At 57.3% G+C, this 27,441-nt stretch overlaps 1 protein-coding gene across 8 annotated transcripts in view; it reads left to right on the plus strand.

Moving 5' to 3' along the window:
* CACNA1B (calcium voltage-gated channel subunit alpha1 B) overlaps nucleotides 1-27,441 on the plus strand; it is a 168,170-nt gene that overhangs the window by 44,085 nt on the left and 96,644 nt on the right. For 4 of the 8 annotated variants that reach the window (XM_074331476.1, XM_074331470.1, XM_074331472.1 and 1 more), the window contains exons 7-15: nucleotides 2,871-2,974; nucleotides 5,604-5,719; nucleotides 6,391-6,447; nucleotides 7,799-7,888; nucleotides 11,386-11,595; nucleotides 15,089-15,201; nucleotides 19,880-19,992; nucleotides 21,481-21,612; nucleotides 22,047-22,119. In XM_074331476.1, the coding sequence (XP_074187577.1) occupies nucleotides 2,871-2,974; nucleotides 5,604-5,719; nucleotides 6,391-6,447; nucleotides 7,799-7,888; nucleotides 11,386-11,595; nucleotides 15,089-15,201; nucleotides 19,880-19,992; nucleotides 21,481-21,612; nucleotides 22,047-22,119 (1,008 nt within the window). Of the gene's footprint in view, nucleotides 1-2,870; nucleotides 2,975-5,603; nucleotides 5,720-6,390; nucleotides 6,448-7,795; nucleotides 7,889-11,385; nucleotides 11,596-15,088; nucleotides 15,202-19,879; nucleotides 19,993-21,480; nucleotides 21,613-22,046; nucleotides 22,120-27,441 lie in introns of all 8 variants that reach the window. The other 4 variants (XM_074331468.1, XM_074331473.1, XM_074331471.1 and 1 more) reach the window with 1 other exon arrangement.

Below are 27,441 nucleotides of genomic sequence, written 5' to 3' on the forward strand. Positions count from 1 at the left end.
TTCATGTTTCAAGTATGTACACAATTACTCTCTGAAGCATTTTTATGATGGCTACTTTAAAATCTTGGTCAGATACTTTTGTCCTCTCTGTCATCTCAGTGTTGGCAATCTGTATTAGTCATGGTTCTTCAGAGAAATAGAACCAATAGGATGGAAAGTGTGTGTGTGTGTGTGTTACTGATAATTTGTCTGTGTATGTGTGTGTTTGTGTGTGTGTGTGTGTGTTACTGAGAATTTGTTTGTCTGTGTGTGTGTATATATATACATATATATATATACACACACACATATGAGAGAGAGAAATTGATTTATTATTAAGAATTGACTCCTGTGACTATGGAGGCTAGAAAGTCCAAGTCTACAGTTTAGGCCATGAGGCTCAGGACCCAGTAGAGCCAATGGTGCAGATGAAGTACGAAGGCAATCGACTAGAGAATTTTCTCTTGGAGGAGGGTCTGTCTTTTTTTCTATTCAGGTCTTCAACTGACTGGATGAGGCTCACCACACTATGGAGGGCAATCTATTAATTATACTATTAATCTTATCCAAAAACAGACTTTCAGAAACACTCAGAATAATGTTTGACTAAGTATCTCGTCACCCCACAGCCAAGTCAAGTTGACACATAAAATTAACCAGCACAGCATCTATTGATTGTCTATTTTCATTGTTTGCACTCTTCCTGGTTCTTGGTATGGCAAACGAGTTTCATCTGAAAACTGGCCATTTTTGGTATGTCGTGGGACCCTGGATCTTATTTAAAGCTTCTGTTTCAGTCCTGCCAGGGGTTCTGTCACTGGTTGATGCCTCGCTACTGCAAGGTAGGGGGAGAAGTCGAGTTTCCTCACTTGGCCTCTGTTGGCACATTGTGGGGGTCTCCCCCTTTCTGCTGGGTGGGGTGGTAGTTCTGGCTCCCCAGTGTGCCTCTAGAAAACTCCTGGGTAGGGTTAGGTGTGCCTCCTTGCTCTCCACATGGTCTCTACTATGAGTGTGTGGGGTGGTGTTTGGCCTTGTTGCTACTGGCTGGTGGTGCAAATCCTCAGTCTCCACGAGGCCTTTCTGGCAGCAGCTCAGTATGGAGGAGAGAGTCCAGGCTCCCTCCCCGCATGGCCTCCGCTCACACCACAGAGGTGGGGTGCGATAGGAGAGGTGTCAGTACCCCCTTGTCAAGGAGGAGGCGCCAGCTCCCTGCTTGTCCTTCTCTGGCATCAGCCTGGCTTAGGGTGTGGGGGGGTTGGTTGCATCCTTATAGGCTGGGGTCGGGGAGGAAGTGTATGCTCCCTCTGAGCCGTTGCTGGCAGGATGGAGGTGCACCAGTTTTCTGTGTTGTATCTGGCTGGAGTAATGCAGTTATTGTCTAAAAGTTTTCCGTCTCGCTGGGCTGCTCTCTTCCCAGTCCTGTGGTTAGAATGCTGGCTTTTGTTGCTGAATTTCTTCCCGTGCCTATTGGCACGTCCAGGTTGCAGGTTCTTCAGCTACAAGTCTGGGATATATGAGGCAAGAAACAAACTGATCATGGGCCCAGAGGTCCCCGCTGTTCTGCCTTCTTTTCTTTTCTCCACCTTTTCTGAGTCGTCTTATATTTGTTCTTTGTGTGATGTCCAGGGTGTTAGAAGAGTATGTCTGCTCCGTCTTCCCAGACGTGGGAGTCCTGCTTTGATCTGTTTGGTGTGTCAGGCTGAGACTAGAGTGGCCTGGCTCTTGTAGGAACGCCCTGTTAGAGACGGGAAGTGCAGGAGCCCAGCCCTTGAGTAGGTGAGGAGGCTGAGCTTGCAGCAGCTCCTCTCCTTCTCCCCGGGAAGGAGCAGGTTTTGAGGGTGTCCTTCAGGGAGATTGGTGGCTTTGGTCAACAGTCCCTAGGTCGGAGTGGCTCATGGGTCTGGCAGGGGTGTGGTCAGGGAACGTGGATGGCACGTAAGAGTTGGGAGTCCGAGTATCTGTCCTGGGTCAGTGTCCAGTAATCAGAAGCCACAGGTGTGGTCAGTCCAGGGACCTGAGACTTCCAGGGGTCGAGTCTGTAATGCTGCCCAGGCCAGCAGGCGCAGAAGGGTAGGGGTCCCGACAGCAGCCTCTGGAGATCAGCCCCAGCCTCAGGGCTGTCCTCCTGACTGTCCTGCTCAGGCCCTGACCCCTGACTTGTGAGCTGCCCCCTGAAAGAGGCGCTAAGGGGCCAGGTCGTTGCCCAGCATGCACTCGCATACACCCTCTGGGTCCACTTCGGGCGCTAGATACGGATGGAGAGAGGCTCTCTGCCCTCTCAGCCAAGTCTACTGGGGACCCATAAACACAGACACAACTGGGAATGAACGGGGTTCGGAGGAACTCACCCTTCTGTGAGCTGTGCCGCAGAAACCACTCGGTCTGGGGGAGATGGTCCTTCTTTGTAGATCACTCCTGAGCACGGGGCCCCGTCTCAGACCAGGCACATGGCACAGGCTGTGCCCTGGGATCCTGCGGGCTTGCTGTTGGTCTGGGGCACATGTGGCACGGGCTGTGGAGCCGCTGCAGACAGAATATGAGCCTTGGGCTCTGCGGCCTGTGGGCTCCACACGGGAGCTGCTTCGTTAGTCCAACAGCCTGGGAACCGCAGGGGAGGATGAGGTCCTGGCAGAACGAGGCATGCGGCCCTCTGGTGCGCTGGGCAGCCTGTGGCTCCCTGGGATGACCCCATTGCTGGGCAGCGGCCAGGAGTGCTGAGAGTCCTCAGTGCTTTGGGAGCCACAGCCCCGGAGAGCTCTGTGGGGCACAGCAAGTGGTGGTGGCTGTGGGTCCTTCCTGGACGTGCCCCCCCAGACCCTGGCAGGTGCTGGAGACGGAATGGGGCTGTGTCTCGTGACCAGGCCTCCCCGCTCATGTGTTCTTGCTTCCAGACAAACGATGCCGCTGGAAACACCTGGAACTGGCTCTACTTCATCCCTCTCATCATCATCGGCTCCTTCTTCATGCTCAACCTGGTCCTGGGCGTGCTCTCAGGGTAAGAGGCGCGCCGGCCTGCGTGCTGCCTGTTCTCAGGCTTGGGGAGGCGACGGAGTCAGACGCAGGCCCAGCCTGGCCACATGGCTTATGCTCCATGGTGGTCTCGCTCAGCACCCTGAGCTCTAGGCAGCCTTTCCTTTCTGCTGTCATCCCGACCCTCCCTCGCCTGCCCCCTTGCCCTGTCCTCCTTCCCTCTGTCCCGTCCTTGGACGGCACCATGGCCTCTGACTCGGACCACAGAGGTGGGGTGGGATAGGGGCTGCTGCTACCTCTCGCCTGGGCCCACGGCAGGTTTCTGGGCAGCTGTGCCCCGAGAACAAGGGGAGTGGCCCTGAGTCTCCATCTCGGCCACTACTGGCTCCCCACGCCAGTCCTGTTGCCACCTGACCCATGCCCCCTCCAGTCACCTGACTTCCGGGTCCTCCAGGAGTGGTCAGGGAGGTCGCAGTGCTGGAAGCCCTTCTTTCAGAAAGGTGTTTCCCGACCCCACGCTGGGAGTGCAAGAGAGCCCACCTGTGGACGCACCTGCATGTACGTGCTGCCCTCCTCAGCCAACGACGTTGCTGGGACGGAGGCGGAGGGCACTGGGCTTGGTCCCGCCTTGTTGTCAGACTCCCCTCCACCCCCCCTGACGCTTCCTGCTCAGGCTCAGGGCTTGTGTGTGGGCAGGAAGGAGAGCCTGGAAGACCCCAGGGACAGTGGTCACACTAGCTTGGAAAGGACAGTGGCTGGGGCCAAGGCCTACATGCTCCGGCTCTGGGATGTGTCCTTCGTCTTGCCCTGTCCTGGGCGTGTCACTAGTAGTCCTTCCAAGCCCCTCCACAGGGACCAGGCACACCCATAGCGCAGGGTGGGTGTGGAACTCTTGCCTGAGCGCTGTATGTCTGAGCTAGATGGGGGGCTGGGGCTCAGAGAAGGCTCCTGCGGAAAGGGCATCTCAGCGGAGACCCCAAAGGGACCAGGAATGGGCTTGGCGAAGGAGGGAGGGGACTTCCGGGCAGATAAGAGCTGAGTAGGGGCCCAGAGGTACAGAGGGTGGGGAGTGGGCTGTGGGTACCCTCAGAGCCGGAGCCAGACTTTGGTGGGTAGTGGGCTGGGAGCTGCTGGGGGCTGCAGCATGGGCTCTGCACTGCAGACAGCTCGGTGGGCAGGCTGGCAGGGACACGAGTGGGTCTGTGGTGGGCGGGAGAACAGCCTGCTTAGGACGGCTCTGTTTGGCCACTGGAGAATGTGCAGAAAGGCGTGGGGCTGGCAGGGGACGCTGGGGTTTGGGTCTGTGTCCCCAGTCCTCTCCCACCTGTCCTCTGGGTGCTTTTCCTCATCAGGCTTGGCTGAGCCTCCCTCAGGTTTCCAGGTGTAGCACAGGACTGCAGGGTTCTCTCCCAGCCCCCCAGACGGGGCCCCTAGAGCCAGCGGTCAGCGCTGAGCAGGTGGGTCCCCCGGTGGGGTCGTGCCAAGGCTGCGGTGGTTCGATGCCCCTGGACAGCCAGGCTGGGAAAGGTCTAGTCCAGCCACAGCTCTGCCATGTCTGGGCGAAAGCTGCCAAGGGTGCTTGTTTCCGCCCTGGGCCCTCACCCTCCCACGTCCCAGACAGCATCATTGGTGACTCCTCGTGACCTTTCCCGGTGAGGGGGAAGCCTCAGAGGGCAGCTCCCCTGCCACCTTCCACAGGGGGAGGGGCTGCTGCACTGACTTTCTCTTGGTGGCCCTCAGACTGACTCAGCAGTGTTGTCAGTGTCCTGCCCTTACCCCATAGACCCTCCTGCTCCCATAGATTCATGACTTAGGGGGGTGGGAGGTTCAGGCAGGAGCTGCTTCCTCTCATTGCGAGGGTGGCCGCAGCTCAGGCCCTGGTGGATGCTTGCCACAGGCTGGGGGTCAGGCCTGTTCAGAGCCATGCTCTCCCTGTCGCCGTGGCTGTGTGCCAGGCGTCAGGCGTGCCAGGGCCCCTCCACAAGCCCAGCTGCTTTTCCTGGAAGAGAACTGCTGAGAACAGGCATTGCTGTTCTGCTGTGGGGTGCGCCTGCCTGCCCTTGGGGGACCTGGATCCTGACCCAAGCCTGTGCTGAGAAGGCATGGCCATGCTGGATGCACGCGTGTGCGTGCACACTCTTGTGCCTGTGTGTGAACAGCTGCCTTCTGGCACCGCGAGCCTGCAGCGTGGCTGGAGGGGCTGGGCGCTGCGCCCTGAGAGCCAGAACAGCTCCCTACTGCTCGCCATGTGCCTCAGCAGTTCCGTCGGGGAGCCTAGTGGCTCTAGAATGTCCTCCTATGTCCCTGGCCCGCCCTCACTCAGCCCTTCCCGTCCCTGTCCTTCTGGCAATGGCTTTAGATCTGAACCAGTGGAAGAAACAAAGTGAAAGTTGTCATCTGGTGAATTCTTGTCCAGAAGCTCCTCTGTAGGATGGCAGATGACAGGGCTGGCATGCAGGGGGTGGGGCGGGCAGTGGAATTGTCCCTGTGCTCTGGAGCTGGCTCTCTGGGGACCGAGGTGCTGCCTCACTGCTGTGGGAGGCTGAGCAGGGCGGGTTCCCCTGTGCGCTCCCGGTGCCCAGGTTAGAAGAGGGCTGACCTGGAAGGGCGTGGCTCTGCCCAGCTCACCTTGGTCGTCTGGCCCCGCCCCACAGGGAGTTCGCCAAGGAGCGCGAGCGGGTGGAGAACCGCAGAGCCTTCCTGAAGCTGCGGAGGCAGCAGCAGATCGAGCGGGAGCTCAACGGGTACCTGGAGTGGATCTTCAAGGCTGGTGAGAACCGCGCTGCCGCCAGTTCCCTCTCCCCACGTCCTCTTTGGCCGCCAGCTGGGTACAGTGGCCCTGGGGGCACCAGGCCCGGCTGGCGGAGGAGAACTGAGATGCTCTGAAGGGGCTTTGCAGTGGCGGCGCTTCTCCAGCTCACACAGGTGCCCGCACCGGCCGCCAGGCGGCGCTGGGGCCCGGAGCCTTCCCAGTGCAGGGCCCGGCTCGGCCCAGGCAAAGCTCATTCAGCCTGAGACCCAAGTATTTGGCCGTTAACTCTGCGCGCCTGGAGCCTGGGGCTGCTGAGTGCCTGGCCCCAGGCCCAGCCGCTGGCCAGTGCTGCGTCCTCCATGTGGGGCGCCCGCTCTGCCTCCTCAGGCTTCACAGGTGCTGGTCAGTGGTGAGCCCACCTACGGGGTGGCCGCTGTCAGGGGACGGTGACTTGTGAGTGGGGACAAGCCAGGCCCTCTTCACGGGGCACTGTCGGGGGACACACCCAGGTGTGTGTCTCGGTAGGGGAAGCTCAGCGGGGGCCACAGGTTTCTGGAATGTACGGCCCAGCACCAGGGTGTTGCACCTGGCAGGGTCTTGCAGCAGGTGCGCGAGAGCCGGAGTGTGGGGGGGTGGGCCCTTGTCAGGCAGCCCCCGAAGGCCCGACCTGAGCCGTGTCTCACTCACAGAGGAGGTCATGCTGGCCGAGGAGGACAAGAATGCTGAGGAGAAGTCCCCGCTGGATGGTAGGTGACAAGGTGAACTGGCACTTTCAGAGAACTGATCCGGGAGCTGGGAGGTCCGCGGGCGGGGGGGCTGGGCTCCCTGTTACTTTCTGGTCCTGACTTCTTGTTAAACTCAATGGTCGTAACTTCGTGTGTGTGTGTGTGTGTGTGTGTGTGTGTGTGTGTGTGAGTTGCGGGGGGGTATATTAATCAGCCGTCTTAGCGAGGAGGGCAGAAGCTGCACGTGGGCGGCTGCAGGGGTCCGTTCCCGGGCTGTCGCGTGGGTTTTTTTTGTTTTCCTTTACGGATAAGCCCCTCTTTTTATGGACTTCATAGCCTATTAGTTGTCCAGTTGACACAGGTGACCGTTGTTAGGCCTCGTGCCTAGCGACAGCGCCTGGCGGGCGGAGCGCCCACGTGCACACGTTTGCGTGCTCGTGCCTGAGCTCCGCTGTGCCAGAAACGTTCGCGCACGGTCCTGGGAGCAGCCTTTCTGCAGGGAGGCCTGTGCCGGTCAGCGGCACGCTCCTGGGGACCCGCGTGCCATGGACCAAGCAGCCGTAGTTGGTGGTGGGCTCCGCACGGCCACGCGTGCCGGGTCCCGGCGGCCTGTTCGCACAGCACAGCCCGATTGCTGTGTCGTCCAACACGGCCGCTCACACGTGACTGTGGAAGCATCCACGTCAGTGCATTGCAAGGAGATGAGAGTTAAGTCCACCCCTTCTGTCCCACTCGCCATGTTTCAGGTGCTGAGTGGCCAGATGGCGCTGGTGCTACCAAGTTAGTCTGTGAGGACAGAACGAGCTTTAAACCTGCTGGTCTAAACCACGCTGTGTCTGTCTTCAGGGCTCAGGGTGATGCTGCCCCCCCGTGGCCACGGAAAGACATACCTGGGGCCACTGGGGCTAGGGCCCCATGCGGCGGTCACCGCCCTGGCTGCCAGTAGAGCCCCAGGAGCGGGAAGACTGCCCTCTCTTCACACCCACTGCTCAGGACAGGGCCACGCAGCCCAGCCACCCTGCCGTGGTCCCAGCAGGGCGCACACCTGGGGCTCTGAGCAGGTCTGCAGGCCTGCCCGATCGTCTGGCCTCACCTGTCCTTGGACTGGGGGCTGCTGGGCAGCTGCGGCCTGACTGTCCCCACTGACATCACCGTGAAGAGAAGAAAAAGTGGGGCCCGCCCTCAAAATTCCTTGTCGCTTTGCTCTGAGGACCAAGAAGGGCCCCCAGGGACCCGCAGTTGCCCTGCCTCCCTCAGCCTTGGCTTCAGGATAGGTCAGGGCGGGCCACCAGTCCCTGGAGGAGCATCACCTTCTCGGCTGACAGACCCCTGGGTCCGCTCACACAGCTCCCTCACACCCTGTTTAAAGCAGTGTTGAAGAGAGCAGCCAGCAGGAAGAGCCGGAACGACCTGATCCACGCAGAGGAGGGCGAGGACCGGTTTGCAGACCTCTGTGCTGTGGGTGAGTCTCTTCAGGTCCTCCTGGCTCTGTGGGGTCCATGACTAGGTACAGAAGCCACCCAGCCGCCTGCCGGTCACCCAGGCATCGCAGCTCTCTGGGCCACCCCTCCCCTCTGGCCTCCCGTCTGGCGGGTGGGCTGTGCGTCTGGCTCCTGGCAGCCCCTTGCTCGTCCCTTTCCATACACCTTGCTGGCTGCTGACTGCTGGCTGCTCGGGGCTCTGCCACCTGCCAAGTGAACATGGAGCCCTCCAGCCTGTCCCCAGGCTGGAGACCACTGGTGCCCCTGACTCGGGAGAGACCGAAAGCTTCTGGTCACTTCTCTCCTAAACTCATCTGTCCTCCATGTTCCTGGAGCCAGCCGCTTCTGAGGCCCCTGTCTTCACACATTTCTCCAATAGTAAAAGGAAATTTCCGGATAGTTTATCCCGCATAGCCTTTCTCGTTCCCTGCTGTCAGTGGTGCCAGGGCACTCTATTGTGCCTTGGATGGCAGGGTAGGCTCAGCCCAGGCCCCGCCTTCAGCCGGGCAGGGGTGGGGCTGACACTGCAGGGGCCGCTTTTCACTGAGTGATGTCATTGCCCAGACGTCTGAGTGGACCTGAGTTAGAACATGATTCCCGTTACGTTGTTACTTTGCTGAGAAAGCAGTCTTGAATGGGAGTTCTTTGTGTTTCTTGGTGTTATTTACTTTCCCTTTCCGACCCCCACCCAGGCCTCGTAAAGCCCTGTTAATAGCTTAGAGTTTCTCCTTCCGTTTATCCATGCTCGTTCCATGTCACATGTATATGCATGTGCACATATGTAGTGTTTCGGGCCCCTGCATGTTATAGAAGTGAGTTCATACATGTTTCTCACCCCCACATGTAAACGTCACCATCAATCAGTCTTAATTCCGATTTGCAGTGGTGAGTGGCCTGTGGCCTTTGTGCTACGGCCTCACTAATTCATCAGCTGCCCCCACTAGGTCCTTGGTTTATTGGTAGGTTTTGTTTTCTGCCATGAAAAGTGCTGCCCCCAAATCCGGTAAATGTCAGCCCTTCCTTAGCTGACTTGCCTCTGCGGATAGGTCCCCAGGGGCAGGGCTGCTGAGGCCACAGGTATGCTTGTCCCTTTTTGGGATGCTGCTTTCCAGAATGGCCCGGTGACGTCACCTCCACCCACAGTGCAGGAGGACGCAGCTGCCTTTGACTGCTGCCAGTTTGAGGCCAGTTTGGTGTTTATAAAGTGATACCTCCGTGGGACTGTAATTCTCATTTAACTCTCCGCTAGTGATTTTGAACCTCTTTTTAAGTTTGTTTCTCACTTTAATTTGGGTTTTGATGACTCTTCATATGCCCTGTCCATTTTTCTATTGTGCTGTTTGTTTGTTTGTTAATAAGAGACTGATATATATGTTGTGGATCGGAATTTCATTAGGATTTTAAAAATGTATCATGTGTGTGATGATCCCTCTATTCCTATTTTACCTCGAGTTTTTATGGTAATTTTGGAAAATGAATTGGAGAGCCTTTAAAAAATCTTTTTCTATGGCTTCAAGTCATTTAAATCACACCTAAATTACCTGTTCTTTCAAGATGAGATAAAACTGAACCCATCTAGCTAAGAAGTAGAAAGCACTTGGGCCAGTTTTACATATTACACTTTGTTGGGAAACTGTCCGAGTTCTTGGCCTCCAAAGAGGTGCACGTGGTACTGTCATGCTTTGTCTTCGCTTATGTGTTCATTCACTCAACATACGTGTCAGGGGCCCATCGTGAGGCACCGGGGCTGCAGCACCGAACCAGACAGGACCTTCGTCTTTGGAGTTTCTATTCCAGTGGGGACAGCAGCCAGCAAAGCAGATACCAAGTGAAATGTATGCAAAGGACAGAGAGTAGAGAAGGGAGCAGGGCTTGAAGGGTCTGGGGTGCTGGGCTGCTAAAGGTATGGACATGGAAGGCTTGGAGGTTTGCCTTTGAGCAGAGCCGAAGGAAGTGAAGTCAGCCCCAGGGACACCTGGGAGAGAACATTCTGAGCAACAGATGACATGCTCCAGAGGCAGGAATGTCACGGAGGCCAGTGTGGCTGGAAAGAAGTGATTTGGGAAGGGGTGGGGAGGCAGAGGAAGTCCGAGGGTCACTGTGGGCTAGGGCCCAAGAGGGACTAGCAGTCATAGTGGGTCTGCAGAGGGAGATGTCACCTGGCTGCAGCCACCTGGCCAGGGACTGGAGTGCAGAAAAGGAGGCAGGGGACCAGTCTGCAGACCGTTGTAGGAATCCAACAGATGGTGGCTTGGGTCTGGAGGTGGCAGCCAAGGGGATAAGTGGTCGCATTCAAGATATATTTGGAAGACAAGCCCAGAGGATTCGCTGACCAGCTGGACGTGGGCGTGAGAGAGGAGTGTCAGGACAGCTGCAGAGGAAGTGTCTCCGGGATGGGGCACTGCAGACAAGTGCGCGTTGGGTGGCGTCTCCTGTCCGGAATCAGGTTAGAACATGTGCATTTGAGAGGTGTGTTGTAGAAGCAGTGGAGTGTCAGGGGCACTGATGTGTTTGTCTGGTGCGTGTCCGGGCTGGAGACCTGACCAGAGCGCCGTAGCTGTGCAAGGGGTTCACAGCGCCTCCCTCTGGCTGCTCAGAGCCCAGGTCCTGCTGCGACACAGCCCCCTGAAGTGGCAGTTAGAGCGAGCAGCTGTGGGCGCCACTGTGGCCTTGTGCCTTTGCCTGAGGGAGCATGGGTGTGGCTGTGGGCACGGCTTGGTGTGGGCCTTGGGCAGATGGTGGCAAAGGGCATCAGCCTAGGAGGCTCTTCTGGCACAGCTGACTGGTTCCCACTGCTCGTGTCCAGTGCGTCAGGAGGGGGCTGTGGATCCCTTTGGGCAGGGGGCCGGCTCTGTAGGAAGCGTACACGCTTGGCCAACATGGGGCAGAGCGGGCGTGGGGTTGGGGGCTTGCCCCGCCAAGTCTCCCGAGAGGCCGTACTGGGCTGTTGGGTCATACTCGCGGCCGTGCTGTGCCCGACACCCGACACAAGCCACGGAGCAGGCGAAGTGGAGGGGCCTTGCTGCGTTCCAGTACAAGTCCCTACAAACGTGTCGGGTGGTTGCTGACCCGAGTCAAGGAGGGTGGGAGGGTTAGAGGCGGCAGGGGAGGAGCTGAGGGCCTGGGGGCATTAGGGCTGTGCCTGCAAGGTGTCCCCGGGTGCTGAGACACAGGCAGCAGTCCCAGTCCAGGTCTGCCATCGGAGCCCAGCAACCATGGTGCCCCACGAGGCTCTCGGTTCCCGCGTGGGGGCGGGAACTGGGGGCAGGGCGGTTGGCACAATGTGTGTGTGCCTGGAACTGGGGCCTCGAGCCAGACCTGGGGGCAAGTGTGCCTGACGGTGGCATTTGGGGTCACGTGTGTAGTGGGGTGTCCTCACGTATGTGCGCTGGGGGTCCTGCGCTGAAGGTGGCTGCATGCACGCGAGGCTGCATGCACGCGTGTCTGCCGCGGCACCTCAGTGAGCCCTCTCCCGCAGGCTCCCCCTTCACGCGGCCGGGCCTCAAGAGCGGGAGGACGGAGAGCGCTTCCTACCTGCGCAGGAAGGAGAAGAAGTTCCGGTTCCTGGTGCGGCGCGTGGTGAAGGCGCAGAGCTTCTACTGGGCGGTGCTGTGCGTGGTGGCCCTGAACACCCTGTGCGTGGCCATGGTGCACCACAAGCAGCCGCAGCGGCTGACCACGGCGCTGTGTAGGTGGCCCGCCCCGGGCTTTCCGCGCCGCGGCCCCGGCCCCAGCCCCGGCCCCGGCCCCGGCCCCGAAGCCCGGGGGACCTCACTAGACCCCTGTCGGGCAGGGCAGGGTGAAAGGGCGCCCGGGGAGGAAGTGCGTGGTGACCAGGCCCAGCTGACCGTGTCCTCCCTTGCCAGGCCTCAGAGCCCTGGACGTGGGGGCTTGGCTGCCCTTTGCTTTCTGCCCGAGGCGGCCACTCGCTCTGTCTCTGAGGCGACCTTCCTAGCTTTTATGCTTTTCAGCCCTTCCTGTTTCTTTCTGACATGTCTTGGCCGTGGTGACAGTCCCGAGGAGGCAAAGCAGAAGAGGCCCGTGGCTGGGGGCTCCTTGCCCCTCCCCAGGGACCAGGGCTGACCCTCCAGGCTGAGCCTTAGTGGCCTGGGCTGAGAGAGCTCACAGGACAGAGTCCACTAACGACTTCTGTCCCCAGGGGTCAGCTGCACTCACCCTGCCTCGGTGTCTGGTGACCTGGACACAGGGCTTGGGGCTCTGCGTGGGAGCCCTGTGTGCCTGCAGCCAGCTGAGGGACCCAGCTGAGGGACCCCGGGGAGCCCTTTGTCCAGAGAACCCTCCTGACTGTCCTGCCCCAGCGGGCCTGCCACGCTCTCTGTGGGACCAGGAGCTTGGGTGGCTGCTGGGGGCTCTTCTGAGCTGTAGACTCTGGAGGCTCCCCAGACCCCGTGACATTGTGGGTGGGATGGGACTCTGGGCAGCAGTCCCCACACCCTCATTGAAATCTGTGTCTTGTGTGATGGGAAAGGGTGAGAGGTGGCAGAAGCAGGCCGCGGGTTCAGGTTCCGGAGTGACAGTGGGGGTGCAGCTGCTGTGCCCCTGAACTGCCCATGCTGGCCTCTGGGCATGTGTCTGGGGGCCACAGAGTTCAGTATCTCTTCAGTTCTCACACTAGTCCCCCACCTTTGGGATTGGGTGGGCACCAGGGAGACGGCTTCCTCTTGCCCCAGCCAGCGGGCTCCCTGGCTAGGCCTTTTCTCCCACAAGAGAGCCGGTGGTGCCTGTCAGTCTAGTCCTTATTTTCTGGCTTTGCTACCTGAATGGCCTGGTCGCATGTCTGATGCACTGGGGAACCCGGGGCTGGGGTACCTGAGATGGGGGTGCCTAAGGCCAGGGTGTCCGGGGCTGGGGTGCTGGGGTGTCCAGGGCCGAAGTGCGCAGGGCTGGGGTCCCGGGATTTGAGTTCCCAGGGCTGGGGTGTCAGGGGTTGGGCCAGGCCTCAGGATTCTACCCCTTGCTGCTTTGTCTTCTCTGTGGTCTCCTGGGAGTTCCCAAACTCATCGGCATCTCCCAGGGAGAGTGGCTGGAGGGAGAGGTGGGTGTGTGCCGGGTGTGGACAGCTGTGCCCAGTGCAGGCTCGGCCCTTGCTAGCTAGGCTGGAGCAGAGGAAGGGTGATGCAGTGAGTGAGGGCGGGGGCACCTGCTAGCGCCCGTGGCATCACAGCTCCCGTGGGCCCTGGCCTGTGACTGGTGCCCTGTGGAGAGAGGGTTCTGTGCACCTCGGCTGTCTGTCCATCAGGGAGCCAGGAGCCCCAAGACTGAGGCTCGAATGGCGAAGGCAGCTGGCCCCTAGGACCATCCTCCTGTGAGCCCCCCTGGCCTCACAAGACAGTCTCGACCACTTTCTTGTCTGTCTCTCTGTTCTCACAGCATGCTGTCCTCTTACTGTTAACAGCAGACACTGTCTACGTTACTGCCTCTGCTCCCCTGTGGCCTATGATCTCCTCGGAACAGTAATCCTATCCCCTGCCAGCTTCTGGCAGCACATACACACCAGCTAGCTGGACGAGCCAGTCACGAATGAGCAAACCCTCACTTGGCCTTGGGGGGCTGGCATAAAGGCGGGAAGCAGGGTGTGGGGGCACCTTCTCTGGTGGTCTGGTCTGTGGCAGCTCCTGTCCATGCTTCCTGCGAGCTGGTCTCAGGGCTTCAGCTCCAAGGGCCACTGGGAGGCTCATCTCGGGGCCTCCTGTGGGGGAGCCCTGAGGGGCAGAGGCGGGCAGGGCGCCTTTGTGACCTTGTGTGGGGGCTCTGAGGCCTCAGGTATTTCTAGGTGGCTGGGACTTTGCGAGCTGCATATTGGGGCAGGCAGTGCTCAGCTTTTCCACCACAGTCCTGCCTGCTGGCCAGACATTCAGGGAGTGTCAGGCCCGAGGTGCTCCTGCCTGAGGGTCAGCGGATGTCCGTGCTGCTGACGTGGCCTCTCAGCCTCCCAGGGCGGCAGCTTTGCCTCCTCACTGCTCATTCTGCACCCACCTGGGTGTCCTGCTGACTTTCCGGTTGGCTTCAGAGGCCAGCTTGCCATGGGTGGGTTGCTCCCAGGAGCTGATTGACCACATCCTCAGGCCACGGACAGAGGGTGGGTCCCCTCCCTGAGACCTTCATATGTCAGTCTGAGGCCTGGTGCCCAGTGGGCAGTGGTGCTGGTGTCTGCTCGTCCAGGGGCAGGGCTCTGTCGTACAGTGCTTGGTGGAGAGCTGGGGGCACAGCAAACTCCAGGGGTGCATTGACAGCAGGCTGGACATCGTGTCCCCACTGTCTGGACGCCAGAGGCCCTAGGACGCCGGGGAGGCTTGCCCTTCGCCTCAGCCCTGCCCTCTGGCAGGCCTGCCTCGGGTTCTGAGCTGCTGTTCTGGGTCGCAGGCAGTGCCTTGGTCTCCTGTCCAAGGCAGTAGCAGGTTCCAGCTCGGCGTCCGGGGGGGGGGAGGGAGTCAGCGACAGTGACCTTGCTGTGATGTCTGCAGTCCCAGGGCGGCCGCGGGTCCTGCTGTCTGGGCCCTCCCGTGGGTTCTGCTGCCTCTTGCTCTCACCGCGCCTTCTTCTTGGGCTGTGTCAGGGGCACTGTCTGTGTGCCCAGATCCCATGCATGAGGTGGGACTCCTGACGGGCCCGGCTTGCGGGAAGGTGAGATGGCCGCAGGAGCCTGTGTGGCTCACAGCATGCCGCACGGGAGCCGTGTCCTGCCGGGTCTGGGGTCGCTCCGGTGGTGGGGCGAGCCTGTGAACAAAGGGAAAAGCGAGCATGGTGCTCAGGGGTCCTGAGGAGGCCGTGGGGGTCCTCTTGGCAAGACAGGGAGCTCTGAAGAGGGACTCGCCCTGCGACCAGAGTGTGGGCTGGGACGGACGGAGGCTGAAGGCCAGGCGACGGGGCTTGGCCCTCCTCTGGGGGCACCCTGGTGGTACCCCATGCCCCAGAACCCACCTGAGTCCCGTGAGTCCAGGGAGCCCACCTGCTGGGCCTGCCCCCTGCCCCACAGGCACTGGGCACTCACCACCTGCAAACTGGAGTGAGCGTCTCTCCTCCCTCCCAGTCCCGTGGCTCCTCTGCTGGGCTGAGTTGCAGAGGCCTGGACGGCTCCATCCCAGAAGGCCTGGGGTCTGGGCTGGAGCCAGGTGGGAGGAGGCTGCGCGCTAACCACCCTCTTCTCCGGCTTCTCCTAGACTTTGCAGAGTTTGTTTTCCTGGGTCTCTTCCTCACAGAGATGTCTCTGAAGATGTACGGCCTGGGGCCCAGAAGCTACTTCCGGTCCTCCTTCAACTGCTTCGACTTTGGGGTGAGTGTGTCACGTCGTCAGTGGGTCCTGGGGTCCTTGCTGGACGTGCACACATCCGCTCCGTGAGCCGCGGTCTGTGGCGCAGGACCCAGGACCCGAGGGGACTGTGATCCCCTGTGGGTCAGAAAGGCTGCCTGCGGCCAGGGAGGTGCCGTGATGGGCGGCCCTTCCCGATCAGGCCCTGATTGGGGGTGGGGGCTGCAGGGCATCCTCCTTCTATCCCCGGACCCTGTCTGTAGACTTCAAGGTCAGCTGAGGACTCTGGGCCGCTCCGTGTCTGGAAGAGTGGTCTTTTCAGTGTGTTGCTGTCTGGTGGACGCCCGGCGTCCTGCGGGTCTGGCCTTGGGCAGGCTCGGATACTCGCAGCAGCGCCCCCAGTGGGAACCTCCTCGAGGGGTTGGGGAGCAGCAGCCTGGCCGGGTCCTTTCACCTGCCCCTGAGGCTCAGAGAGGCCTGGAAGGAAGGCTCACGTGGGTTACCTCCATGGGCCCAGCCCAGCAGGTCTGGTGCTGAGTCCAGAGCTGGGCCTACCTGGAGGCCTCGCTGTGACCTGGGGACTCTGAGAGGTGAAGGTGCCACCCCAGGAGGACCTACATCTCTGCAGGGTTCTCAGGGCCAGGCAGGACCCCTGGCCTCAGTGGGAGTGAGGCGTGTCTAGAGTTCAGTAACTGACCTGCTCTCAGTGACTGCGGCAACTGACAGGACGTTGTGTCTGATGGTTAAATCCTTGTCACCTCACTAGCTTCGGACACGAGCTGCTGGGGCCATGGTGTGCCGGGCCCAGGGCTGCCTGGCCAGTTTGCAGGGGCTCATGCCCGAGCCTGCCTCCTGCTGCCTGCGGTCTGTGTGTGTGTGTGGGGGGAACATGAGGCTGCCCGGGGCACCCACGGTTCTGATGGGCTGTCAGCTGCAGTGACAGCCCAGGACGAAGGACCTGTCAGACCATAAATCTTAAAGCTGTTTAGGCTTCTTGTCTGAAATAATGGGCTTAATGGCACATAAGCTAACGAGTTATTCCAAAACTTAGCAGCTGAAAATGACAAGTGTGTGGTATCGCCCCATTGCCATGGGCCAGGAGTCCAGGTGTGTCCTCCTTGCGGCCCGTGGCCTAGGGCCTGGGTACAATGTCCCAGCTGAGGCCGGAGTGGGTGCCGTCATTCCAGGCTGGTCAGGACGGCAGAGGTGCTTTCAGGGGGTCAAGCGGGGCAGTTAGTGAGACTGAGCAGATCAGCTTCCAGGCTCACACACGTGCTGGGTGCCTTTGTTCCTGGTCACACGGGCCTCCACAGGCTGCTGGAATGTGCTCAGGACCTGGAGCTCGTGATCTGAGAGGAGGAGGAGAGGACCCACGATGGAAGCCCCAGAGCTCCAGCTCAGAAGACGTAACCCATCAGCTTTCCATGTTATACTTGGAGTGAGTTGTTAGGCCCAGCCCGCATTTAGAGGGAGGAGGACATTACACAGGGATGTGAGCGCCAGGATGCCAGGATCCGTGGGGCCCACCACAGCCCACACTCTGGTCCCAATGTGACACCGTCAACTTGCCAGCCCCCTGAGGGCTCATCCTCCAAGTCAGGTGGTCTGAGCGCAGCTGCCAGGTCCCTCTCAACCTGCAGACGTGGGGAGATAGAGGCGATGTATCCACCCCACAGAGCCTACAGGGTGGTGGGACACACAGAGGGTGAGTGCCTGCTCAGAAAGGGGACAGTGGACCCACAGGGAACCTCTGGTCTACAGGGATGCCGGAGTCCTGCCGGGCGGGCGTGAGTGATGCCGCGATGGCTTCTGAAGGCCTGCAAGCCTTCTGGGCCCCTAGTTTTGCCCAAGTTACCTTCCCTTTTTCATGAAGGCAGCATGTGTTCAGCTGGATAGTGTCCCAGGCTTCTTCCTGCTTGTGGGATTTGGGCATCCCAATACCTTTTGTGCTATGTCTGCCCCTCTCAAGCCGAGATGGTGACATGTCTGCAAATGTCCGTCTCCAGGAACTCGGTGTGTTGCAAACCTGGGCGTTCACCCATCAGATAAACGCCAACCCACAGCCCTGTTAGGGGACAGCACCTTGGTGTCCCCGAGCGCCTAGGCCTCCTGGAGCCCCCTTGCAAGGCACCTGGCAACTTTGGAGACTGAGCAGGGCTGCCCCTTTGGGAGGTTAGGCATCACAGCTATGTGCGGCCCCATCGTCACACCAGGCCATGTCATTTTGTTTTTAAAGATTCTTATTAAAATGTAGCTGACATGCAATATTATATGAGTTTCAGGTGTACAGATAGTTATTCAACACTTATCTGCCTAAAGAAGTGATCACCATGAGAAGTCCAGCAACCACCTGACCCCATCCCACCCCATCACAGTATTACTGACTCTATTCCCCTCGCTGCACATTACATCCCCCTGACTTACTTGTTTTACACCTGGAAATTTGGACCTCTTATTCCCCTTCACCTTTCCCCCGTTTTAATTTTTCAGTTACAGTTGACATTCAGTATTGTTTTGTTAATTTCAGGTGTACAGCATATGGTTAGACATTTGTAAAGTCTAGGAAGTGATTCCCTGACTGGTGTAGTTCCCAGCTGGCACCATACCTAGTTATTACCATATCATCGACTACGTTCCTTATGCTTTGCTTTACATCCCGGTGACTGGCCACTTAACTGGGGTGTTACCTGCTATCTGGAGAGGCTGAGCATTCCCAGGCTAGCAAGTCCCAGCCTCTTTACTGGACAGCAGTTCCCTCACTCTCTGTCCTGTGACACCAGGTGGCATCATCTGCTTGGAAGCCTCCTGGGTTCATCAGCGCATTTCTGCCCTTCCCGTAGCTGCAGGTCACATCGGTGCCCACACAACAGGCCCTGCCTCCCAGGACTGTCCCTTGTGTGGCACTCCCTGTGGTTGTGTCCTGGACACTTAGGGCTCAGCTTCTACACGTTGCCCATGTCCAGCTATTATGACAGCAGTGCCTCCCCCTCCGAACTGCACTGGTTTTTCTTCTGTATGACAAATTACCCCAAAGTGACAAGCAGTTACCTCTCATTCGATGTGCCCTCCCAGTGCCCCTGACTCCAGGTCGCGCGAGCTCTGGGCTCGTGCCCACGCTGGCTGACAGGCCTCGGACAGGCAGCTTCCAGGCTCTCACGTGTTGCTGGCAGCCTCGGGTCCTGGTCTCCTGAGCCCCTGTACAGGCTGCCCCACTGCCCTCACGACACGGAGCTGGTGGCCTAAGGCTGAGAGGGGACCACAGTCTTTGTAAAGTGCCACCTCAGGTGACATCCAATCACTTGTGTCCTGTTCCCTTTACTGGATGTGAGTTACTAGGCCCAGCCCGTCCTCAAGGGCACAGGATTTTAAGGTGGGGGGTGGGGAGAGCAGACCGTGGTGGGGCCATCAGGCAACCTCAGAGGCTACCTCCATGCTGAGCCAATGGGAGCAGATCCTGAGGAAGGTTCGTGGAAAAGGGGAGTGACACTGAAAGGTGACAGTGAGGAGGACAGATTTAGAAAACGCCGGTCTTTGGCCCAAGGCCACATCTGGAGGCCATGTGACTGCTGAGAAAAGTTGCTGGTGATGGCCACACTGTGGCCAGCTTGTCCCGTGTTGTGTTACCAGGGTCACAGCGGGCCCTGCAGCCATGGGTGTGTCGGTGTCAGGTCACTTGTGTAGTCCGACACGTATTCATGGTGAAGTGTGCAGCGGCTGGCTGCATTGGGGTCACTCATAGCTGCTGTGACCACCAGACCAGACGTGCCAGTTGATGGGCCATCAGTAACCCTAGGGGGCTTCTGGTGAAGGGCTGAGGCCTCTGTCCCAGCACAGTCACCATCCCCTTAGTGACTTGGTGAGAATGTGACGCTGAGCTGATGGGGTGTGAAGTGGATGTGAGCTGCGTGCACAGGACTGTGACCTTGGGTGACGTGTGAGCCAAGGGTAGTAGGACTCGAGCTTCACGCCTGAGTGCCCCACACCAGCCTCAGGAGTCAGGTTACAGGACATGGTCAGCCACATGACGGACGGGCACGCGTGCTGGCGTGAGCCCGGCGTGCCCATGGGTATGCTGGGGGAGGGGCTGCGTCTGGGCCCCGCTGGGTGTCCCGTCCAGAGGAGCGATGGGAGGGTCTGCTGTGCTGCAGCCTCCGCTCGTCCTTTCTGAGCCCCTCACGCAACACTGACCAGGAGCGGCCGGGGACGAGGGGCATGCCACTTGCTCATGGGTCCCCATCCAGCCACAAGGACAGCATCTGGGAGACCTTGTTGGTGAAACCAAAGGGCAGGCTCGCCATTAAGTTCCTGGTGACGCGTGCTGGGCTCTGGTCCCTGGGAGAAGTGTCTGAATCTGGACCTCAGAGCAGTGACAGCCGGGAGGGGGTGACAGGAGGCAGGTCCCTCTTATAGGCAGCTGCCCAGCCCTGCGGCATCAGGTGACGCTGGTTCACCTGGCTGTTCCAGGCACAGAGGGCACAGGACAGGGCAGCTCAGACCTGTCAGGAAGCCAGCAGGTCTGACCGCGCCCATCCCCTGTCCTGTGTGTCTGGTGGGCGTGGCAGGGGACAGCAGTGGGCCTGGGGCTGCAGGAGCTGAGTGCGGCGTGTCCCTCGCGTCTCCCTGTGTGGCTTGCGTTGCTCACAAGGGAGGCGGCCACACACGTGCAGGGCGGGGGCTGGTGGCTGACCCCTGCCCTTTGCAGGTCATCGTGGGCAGCATCTTTGAAGTGGTCTGGGCCGCCATCAAGCCAGGAACCTCCTTCGGGCTCAGCGTGCTGCGGGCACTGCGGTTGCTGAGGGTCTTCAAAGTCACCAAGTATGTCGCCTTTTGCCCGGTGGGGCATGGGGGCAGCGTGTTAGCTGGGGGCTCGCGGAGCCGGTGTCACACTTAGCTGTGGGGGTATCTTGTGGGGCTTATACTTGCACAGACTCAGACAACAGTCATGAAACAGCCCCTGCTCATCTCAGCCTGTCAGGCCACATGTGTCCTCTGGACCGTCCTGACTGCATCTAGGTGACAGGAGGTCTCACTGTCCATCAGCTTGCACCCCATAGTTTCATACCGTCCCCTCTCTGGAAACCGGCCATCCCACCATGAGTCTGCAGAGGCAGACTTTGCTTCATAGTTAATAGAGGAAGCAGGAGTTGCCGAGTAGAAGTCATCTTCCTGCCACCAAGCTGGCCCTCGGCCCCTCGTCCCGGCCAGCGCTGGCATGGTCCCCTCCCCCCATCCCTGTCCTGTGTGAACGGTGTTTTCACAACCCTGGAAACGAGTGGCTCCATTTTTCCCACAAAGTCGCCGAGGCCCAGGGCAGCTGTTCAGGGGACAGAAAGTGGGCAGGGCTCAGGTGACAACACAGCAAGTGTGCAGACCTGGGCTAGTCGCCGCCCTCACTGCCGGGGCTGTGGTGACCAGATGAGGGAGAACACATCACCCACCAGAGCAGTCGAACCAGCCCAGACAGCACAGCAGGGACCCTACGGCTGTCCTCTCCCGGGCACAGTGCAGGATGGAGCCTGTGGTGCTCTCACCTGTGGCCTGTCTCCCTGGGGTCTGGGGCTGCTTCGGGTGCCTGCAAGGAGCCCAATGAACTCTGCTCTCCACGGTGGAGGGCACCCGGCACTCTGAGTGGTCAGCAGCTAGGCTGTCGGCAGACATGAGCAGGGCCCGTGTGCTGTGGGTGCCACTGACTGGCAGGGACTCGGTGAGACCTTGGGAGCATCTGAGGGGCGGTGCAGGGGCTGTTCGGGTCCACGGAAGTCATCCAGCAATGTCCTCCACACCCACTGCGATACCGTGTCCCTGGTCCTTGGTGACGTGTGCCCCTCCGCACACAGGACGCCCACTCGCGAATGGCCGTGTGGCCCCTGGCCTGCAGCAGCCCCGTGTACGGTTGCTGACGGCCAGCAGTCATGGCCCTCACTTCATACAGCACTGACCGGAGGCCCCTGGAGGGGGTCTGGGTGCTGAAGGGGGACAGGCCATGCCAGGAGCCCGGGGTGGGCCATGCCCGCACTGTTCTGCTGAGGAGCGTGGCAGGGCCAGGTTTGGGAGGTGAGGGTGAGTCCAGCCCTGGACACATGGGTGTGCCGTCCCCATGCAGCCCTGGTGACAGGAGGCTGGGTCGAGGACTGTGGAAAGAAGCTCTACTCCATGTGTATTGTAACTGTGGGGCCCTTAGGACGTAGAAGGACCCGGAAGCCACAGCTGTGACTGCAGGGAACCGGGGTGAACGTGACGTGAGGGTCCGGAGCCGACGTGCTCCATCAGGCACAGCTGGGCTCAGACCCCGCCTGCCCCCAGGTACTGGAGCTCCCTGAGGAACCTGGTGGTGTCGCTGCTCAACTCCATGAAGTCCATCATCAGCCTCCTCTTCCTGCTCTTCCTGTTCATCGTGGTCTTTGCGCTGCTGGGCATGCAGCTGTTTGGGGGCCAGTAAGTGGGCGGGGCTCAGAGCAGCTGTTTGGGGGCCAGTAAGTGGGCGGGGCTCAGCAGCTGTTTGGGGGCCAGTAAGTGGGCGGGGCTCAGAGCAGCTGTGGGGGGCACAGACAGTAAGTGGGTGGGGCTCAGAGCAGCTGTCTGGGGGCCAGTAAGTGGGGGGTGCTCAGAGCAGCTGTTTAGGGGACAGAAAGTGGGCAGGGCTCAGCAGCTGTGGGGGGCACAGACAGTAAGTGGGCTCGTGGGGAGGGCTTCTGAGCTTAGAGCAGCGGTTCTGCCTTAGTTCCTCCTCCTGCTTTTCATCCCCAAAGGTCCTCCTAGAGCCCAGCCCTCTTGCAGCTTATGACAGGCCCTAGGTGCCCAGCTGCTATGCCAGGTCCTGCTGGCTCCTGAGGGGGCTGCCCCTTCCTCAGACATCTCATTTTTCTCAGGTTCAACTTCAAAGATGAGACGCCAACGACCAACTTTGACACCTTCCCTGCTGCCATCCTCACCGTCTTCCAGGTAAGATGCCCGGCTCCAGGTGCACTCCTGGCCTGCTCAGCTCTCCTCCCGGTGCTGGGCTGGCAGCCTTCCCGTAAGCTCCCTAGGGCCGCAGCACAGCCCAGGTGGAACTTTCCACCCAACAGAAGAGAGCAGGCAGAGACGTGGGTAGGCCGGTCCCCATGTCCTGCGATGCTGTCCCTGGGCTCCAGCCACCAGCTCAGCTCTCAGCCCCTAGGACTTGGCATTACAGCCGTGTCTTGTCCTTTGAGAGGAGAACAGAACACCTGGTTCTCCCTCACTTTTCTTTGTGTCTGCAAAGCATGTCCCCCAGCTCCATGGTAACCCTTGGGGTGCCCTTGGGAGGTTCTGTTGCTGGAGCCAAGTCCCTCACACAGGGCAGGGGGTGCCCAGATGCCTGTCTGTGATCGGTGTCACTGATATAATGGCAGACATTTGTGTTACGCGAGCCCTCCGCAGACACCATGTCTGAGGTTGAGTAAGGTGGGGGGATTCTCTGCCTACAAGGACACTTAGAGAAGGCCAGCAGGCTGCATGTTCAGGCCAGGGGCTCAGCTCAGCCCCTGGCCTCTGGGACTGCCAACCCCAGCCCCAGCCAGAGCTGGAGCACACAGCGTGTGCAAGGAGGCCGTCCCTCCAAAGGAAGGGAGTTTTTTCAGCAGCCGTTCAAACCAAGCTGGAGGGTTGCTGAAAGAGGAAACAGGGCCAGGGCTGACCAGGGGGATCTTGAATGTCAGGCTGGGGGGACTAACAAGAGTGCATTCCAGAAAAAGCAGCAAGGTGAGTGAAGCCTGGGTGGGGAGCACAGGTGTGTGACAGAAGGCCTTGGGGTCGTGGGGCCGGTGGGGCCTGCAGGGCTGGCATGGATGGTCCTGAAATGCTGGCCTGTCCAAGAGGCTTTGCCCTGCGGGAGCTTTGCAGGATTTCCACAGCAGGGGTGGTGTGATTGACAATGAGAGCCTTGCTTTGCTGTATTTGTTGCAAGAAAGGACCTGAACTTGCTGAGTGGTGGTGGTTTGGGAACCAGGGGAAGAGGCCAAAGTTAGAGGGAGGGGTTCTGACCAGGCGACGCTCTGATTGTACCTCAGGCCTATCTGCTCTGAACACAGCAGTAAGGTGAGAAATAGCTTTGGAAGTAGACATAGCCAATGGGAAACAATGTCTGCTAGACATTGGCTAGAAATGAGACAAGACAGTGGCCAGGCACCTGTGGACAGTCTGGGAAGAGGCGGGGCTGGACAGCAGCAGCACTGGCCCTGCAGAAGGCGTGTGGTCCTTTAAGGGGCTGGGGGAAGCTGAGGAGGTCACCAAGGCAGCTTATTGGCCAGGCCAGGCCTGCAAGTCCCACAGAATGATAATGGACTGGAGGCCGAGACTCCAGGATGGGAGCCCCATTTCTGAATGGGGTTGGAGAGGGGACAGGGGCAGGAAGGCATGTGACCTGGGAGAAGAACTTCACCTTTGTTCACGATGAAACTGCAGACGAGAGTTCTGAGAGCCAACCCCGTAGAAGAAATGACTGAGCAGGGGCGACAACGCTCACGGTCAGAAGGTGAGCTCAGGCCTAGAGGAGAAGGGATACCGCACAAACACAGGTGGCTTGGACGGAGTATGCGTCAGAACCCACAGAGGGTTACAGGAAGAACTCGTAGCACACACCACATCACTGGGAAGGAAAGGCACCTGAGAACTGAGAATAGATGAGCATGGACAGGAGCCAAGGAGAAATTCTAGAAATGAAAATAGAGCTATTTAAATAAACTGGAGGGTGAAGGGTCCACTGGATGCAGCACGAGGACGGCTGAGCTGCAGTGTGGACATGGCACTCAGACGTCTGCTGTGACAGTGCCCGTGCTTGGAGGCCAAGCAGGGTGCCTGACATGGAACAGAATCACTCCAGACATAGTCACATTGTGATAAGGGGAAAATCTTAAAAACTCCCTAGAAAGATTTCCTACAAGAATGGCAATCTGAGGGTGGGCCTCTCGTGAGCAGTGGTGCCAGAGGTCTGGGAGAAGTAACTTGAAAACATTGTAGGACAGTCCCTGTCAGCCTGGAATTCCGAACCCCAGAGCCGTGCTTGCAGCACGGGGTGAACACATTCACATGAGGGTGGAGAGAGTTGCCACCCAGACTGACCATTACACGGTTGTGAAGCGGGTGCTTTAGAAGAAACCATGCAGCAAACTAACCCAAGAAGAAATAGAAAACTGAACTGTTTCAGAAATTGAACAGTTGAAAGTTCACCTTTCCAATCCACGTTCACATACTGAATTCTAAATAAGAATTCTAAACAAGAAAAAACTCCAATTTTATACAGACCGCGCCAGAGAAGATCAAAAGGAAAGCAGCCGACTCATTTTGAGGCTCGACTAGCTTTGCCATGTTGACCTGAGAAGACCAGACAAGCAGCATATATGAAAAGAAAAATCGAGGTCGTGATCACAAGCAGAGACAAAAACATCCTGAGGGAAATAAATAATAACTAACCAAATCTAAACATGCTTAGAAATATTTATGATCAACCTGAATTTATCTTAGAAATGCAAGATGATTTAACATTAGAAAAGACTTTCATGTAACTTACCATCTTAACAGAGTAAGGAAGGAAATAACCCTAGATGATCAGAAAAAAGGCTTTAAACTCTAGCAGAAGCACAACCAACCATGATAGGGAGGATGGACAAGTAAGACTGACAAATTTTGTTAATTGTCAAATTAACACATAGGGATTCATTATACTCTCTACTTGGTGTATATTTGACAATATCTATAATAAATGTTTTTTTCTAAAAGAAACACGATAAAACCCAACACTTATTCTAAACAAGGTGTTAGCAGATTATGCTAATATCATTATTTCATTTTTTTCTTATTTTTTCTTGTTCTAATTCATTCATAATTCACTAGAACAAGAAAAAAATGAAATAAAATTTCTCAAGATTGACAAGAGAGAAATAAAAGTGTCATTATTTACAGATGAAATATTTGTACACGCAGAAAACTCAAGTGTTGTCACTGCAGATGGTGTGGGGCCACTTGGTTGTCTGTAGAGAAGAGCATGAAGTTGGAATCCCACCTTGGGATTCGGATGGATCAAGACCTAAAACTTTGAAAAGCAAATCTGAAGGTTTAGAAAGACAGATGGCGACATAACATTATTAACTCAAGGCAAGAGAAACCTTCTTAAAGAAAATACAAAAAGCGCAAATCACATAGGAAACCATTGAAAATTTGACTGTTGGAAATTTCTGTGCCTCAGGACACCATAAAAAGATTGAAAATAACAACAAGTCACAGGCTGGAGGAAGACGTTTCCAGTGTCAACAAATAACCAATAAAGGATTAGTGTGCAGAGCATACCGAGAACGTCCACAAATGGAAAAGGAAAGACAGGCTGTGCGTCAGGAAAGGGCAAAAGGTGCACAAGAGGACCTGGGCCGACGAGCAATCAGTGAAAACTATTTCCAGTGTTACCAGAAGTCAGGAATGTGATTGAAACTCACCCTAAGAACAAGCCTGTCCATTCAGCTCAAGTTAAGAAATCCAGCAACGTCACCTTGTAGCCATGTGTTGACATGAGGGTCCCTTTCTGCTGTGCTGGGGTGAGGACCACTGTGGGCAGTGAGTGTGCCCTGGCATGTGCACACAGGCGGGTCCTGTTGCTGCTCAAGGCTCTGGAAAGGGTCTTACACAGCTGCACAGACATGCAGAGCATCATGGCAGCGTTGCTGTAAGAGGGAGAAGCTGCAGGTCCCCTGAAAGTGCATCAGCAAGGGAATGGGTAAGAAGTGCCTGTTCTGCAGCCGTAGCAAGAAGCAAGAGTGACGGGTCTCGCAAATGTCATGCTGAGCAAAAAATAGTAATTGCAGCATATAGTGCTATCTAAATAACTATGGGAACCTGTGAAACAACGTTGCTTCCAGCATATGAGGTATTACAATTAAGTTCACAAACTCATCCTAGAAAAAGTGCTACATACCTCACTGCTGAATCGATTACAGTCACCTGTGAAGGACTCCCCTTGGGAAGCTGTGCCCCGACACCAGCGCCCAGTCCACCATTCAAAGCAATTTTGGAACTCTTTTTCTGGAATGGCAGTCAGAGCTGTTGTCATATTACCCTTGATGTCCTGAATGTCTTCCTTTCAATATTTCCTTTATCTTCGGGTAAACAAAGAAGTCATTGGGGGCCAGATCAGGTGAGTAGGGAGGGTGTTCCAATACAGTTATTTGTTTACTGGCTAAAAACTCCCTCACAGACAGTGCCCTGTGAGCTGGTGCGTTGTTGTGAAGCAAGAGCCATGAATTGTTGGCGAAAAGTTCAAGTCGTCTAACTTTTTCACGCAGCCTTTTCAGCACTTCCAAATAGTAAACATGGTTAACTGTCCAGTTGGTACAAATTCATAATGAATAATCCCTCTAATATCAAAAAAGGTTAGCAACGTCGTTTTGACTCTTGATTTGGACTGATGAAAGTTTTTTGGTCATGGAAAATTGGCTGACTTTCATTGTGCACTTTGACGGTTTGTTTTAGTGTTGTGTTGGTACACCCGTGTTTCATCACCAGTAATAACACGGCCCAAAACAACGTCTTCCTCTCCAAAAGGTCTCGGCAAACTTCAACTCTCCTTTGGGTTTGTTCATCAGTGAGCTCCTTCAGAACCATTTTCGCACACACCTTTCTCATGCCAAGAGTTTTAGTTACGATTTTCTAACTTGTTCTATCGATGGTCTGCTATGCTTCTCACAGTCAGACGATGATTTTGACGTTCTCTTCATCAGTGACGCGTTCTCTCCTCTCAGAAAAACAGTTAATCCATTTGTACACTTCATGGCATTATCCCCATAAAGTTGGACTAACATGTCCCTGATGTCACTTCCACTCTTGCAAGTTTAACAAGAAATTTAATGTTTGTTCGTTGCTCTAATTAAAGCTCAGACATTCTCAGTACTGCACACAAAAACACAAAAACACACAACAACAATAATGAGCACCACTCAGCAAGACACTGCCACACGTCAACAGAGACACAGCTGTGAGACACTGATGTACCAAGTTTTGGAAACCTTACCTAGCTGTCTGTACAGTGCCGCCAGTGTAAGTGCATGGTGGAAAGGTCGCGACCTTGATTGTCAGACTTTGTACATACTGTAAAAGTACAACAGCTTGCACAGGAATGATAAACACCAAATTTAGGGTGCTGCTTTGGGGGCAGGGAGGAGAAAGGGGGAGTTTTGTCCAAGGAACATCTGTTACATTTTAATGTTTTCTTTCCTAAGCTGGGTAGTAGGTACACAGAGGTTTGTTAAATGTTATTCA

Source organism: Rhinolophus sinicus, linkage group LG04 (genome assembly GCF_036562045.2).
Source record: "Rhinolophus sinicus isolate RSC01 linkage group LG04, ASM3656204v1, whole genome shotgun sequence".
Lineage (NCBI taxonomy): Eukaryota > Metazoa > Chordata > Mammalia > Chiroptera > Rhinolophidae > Rhinolophus > Rhinolophus sinicus.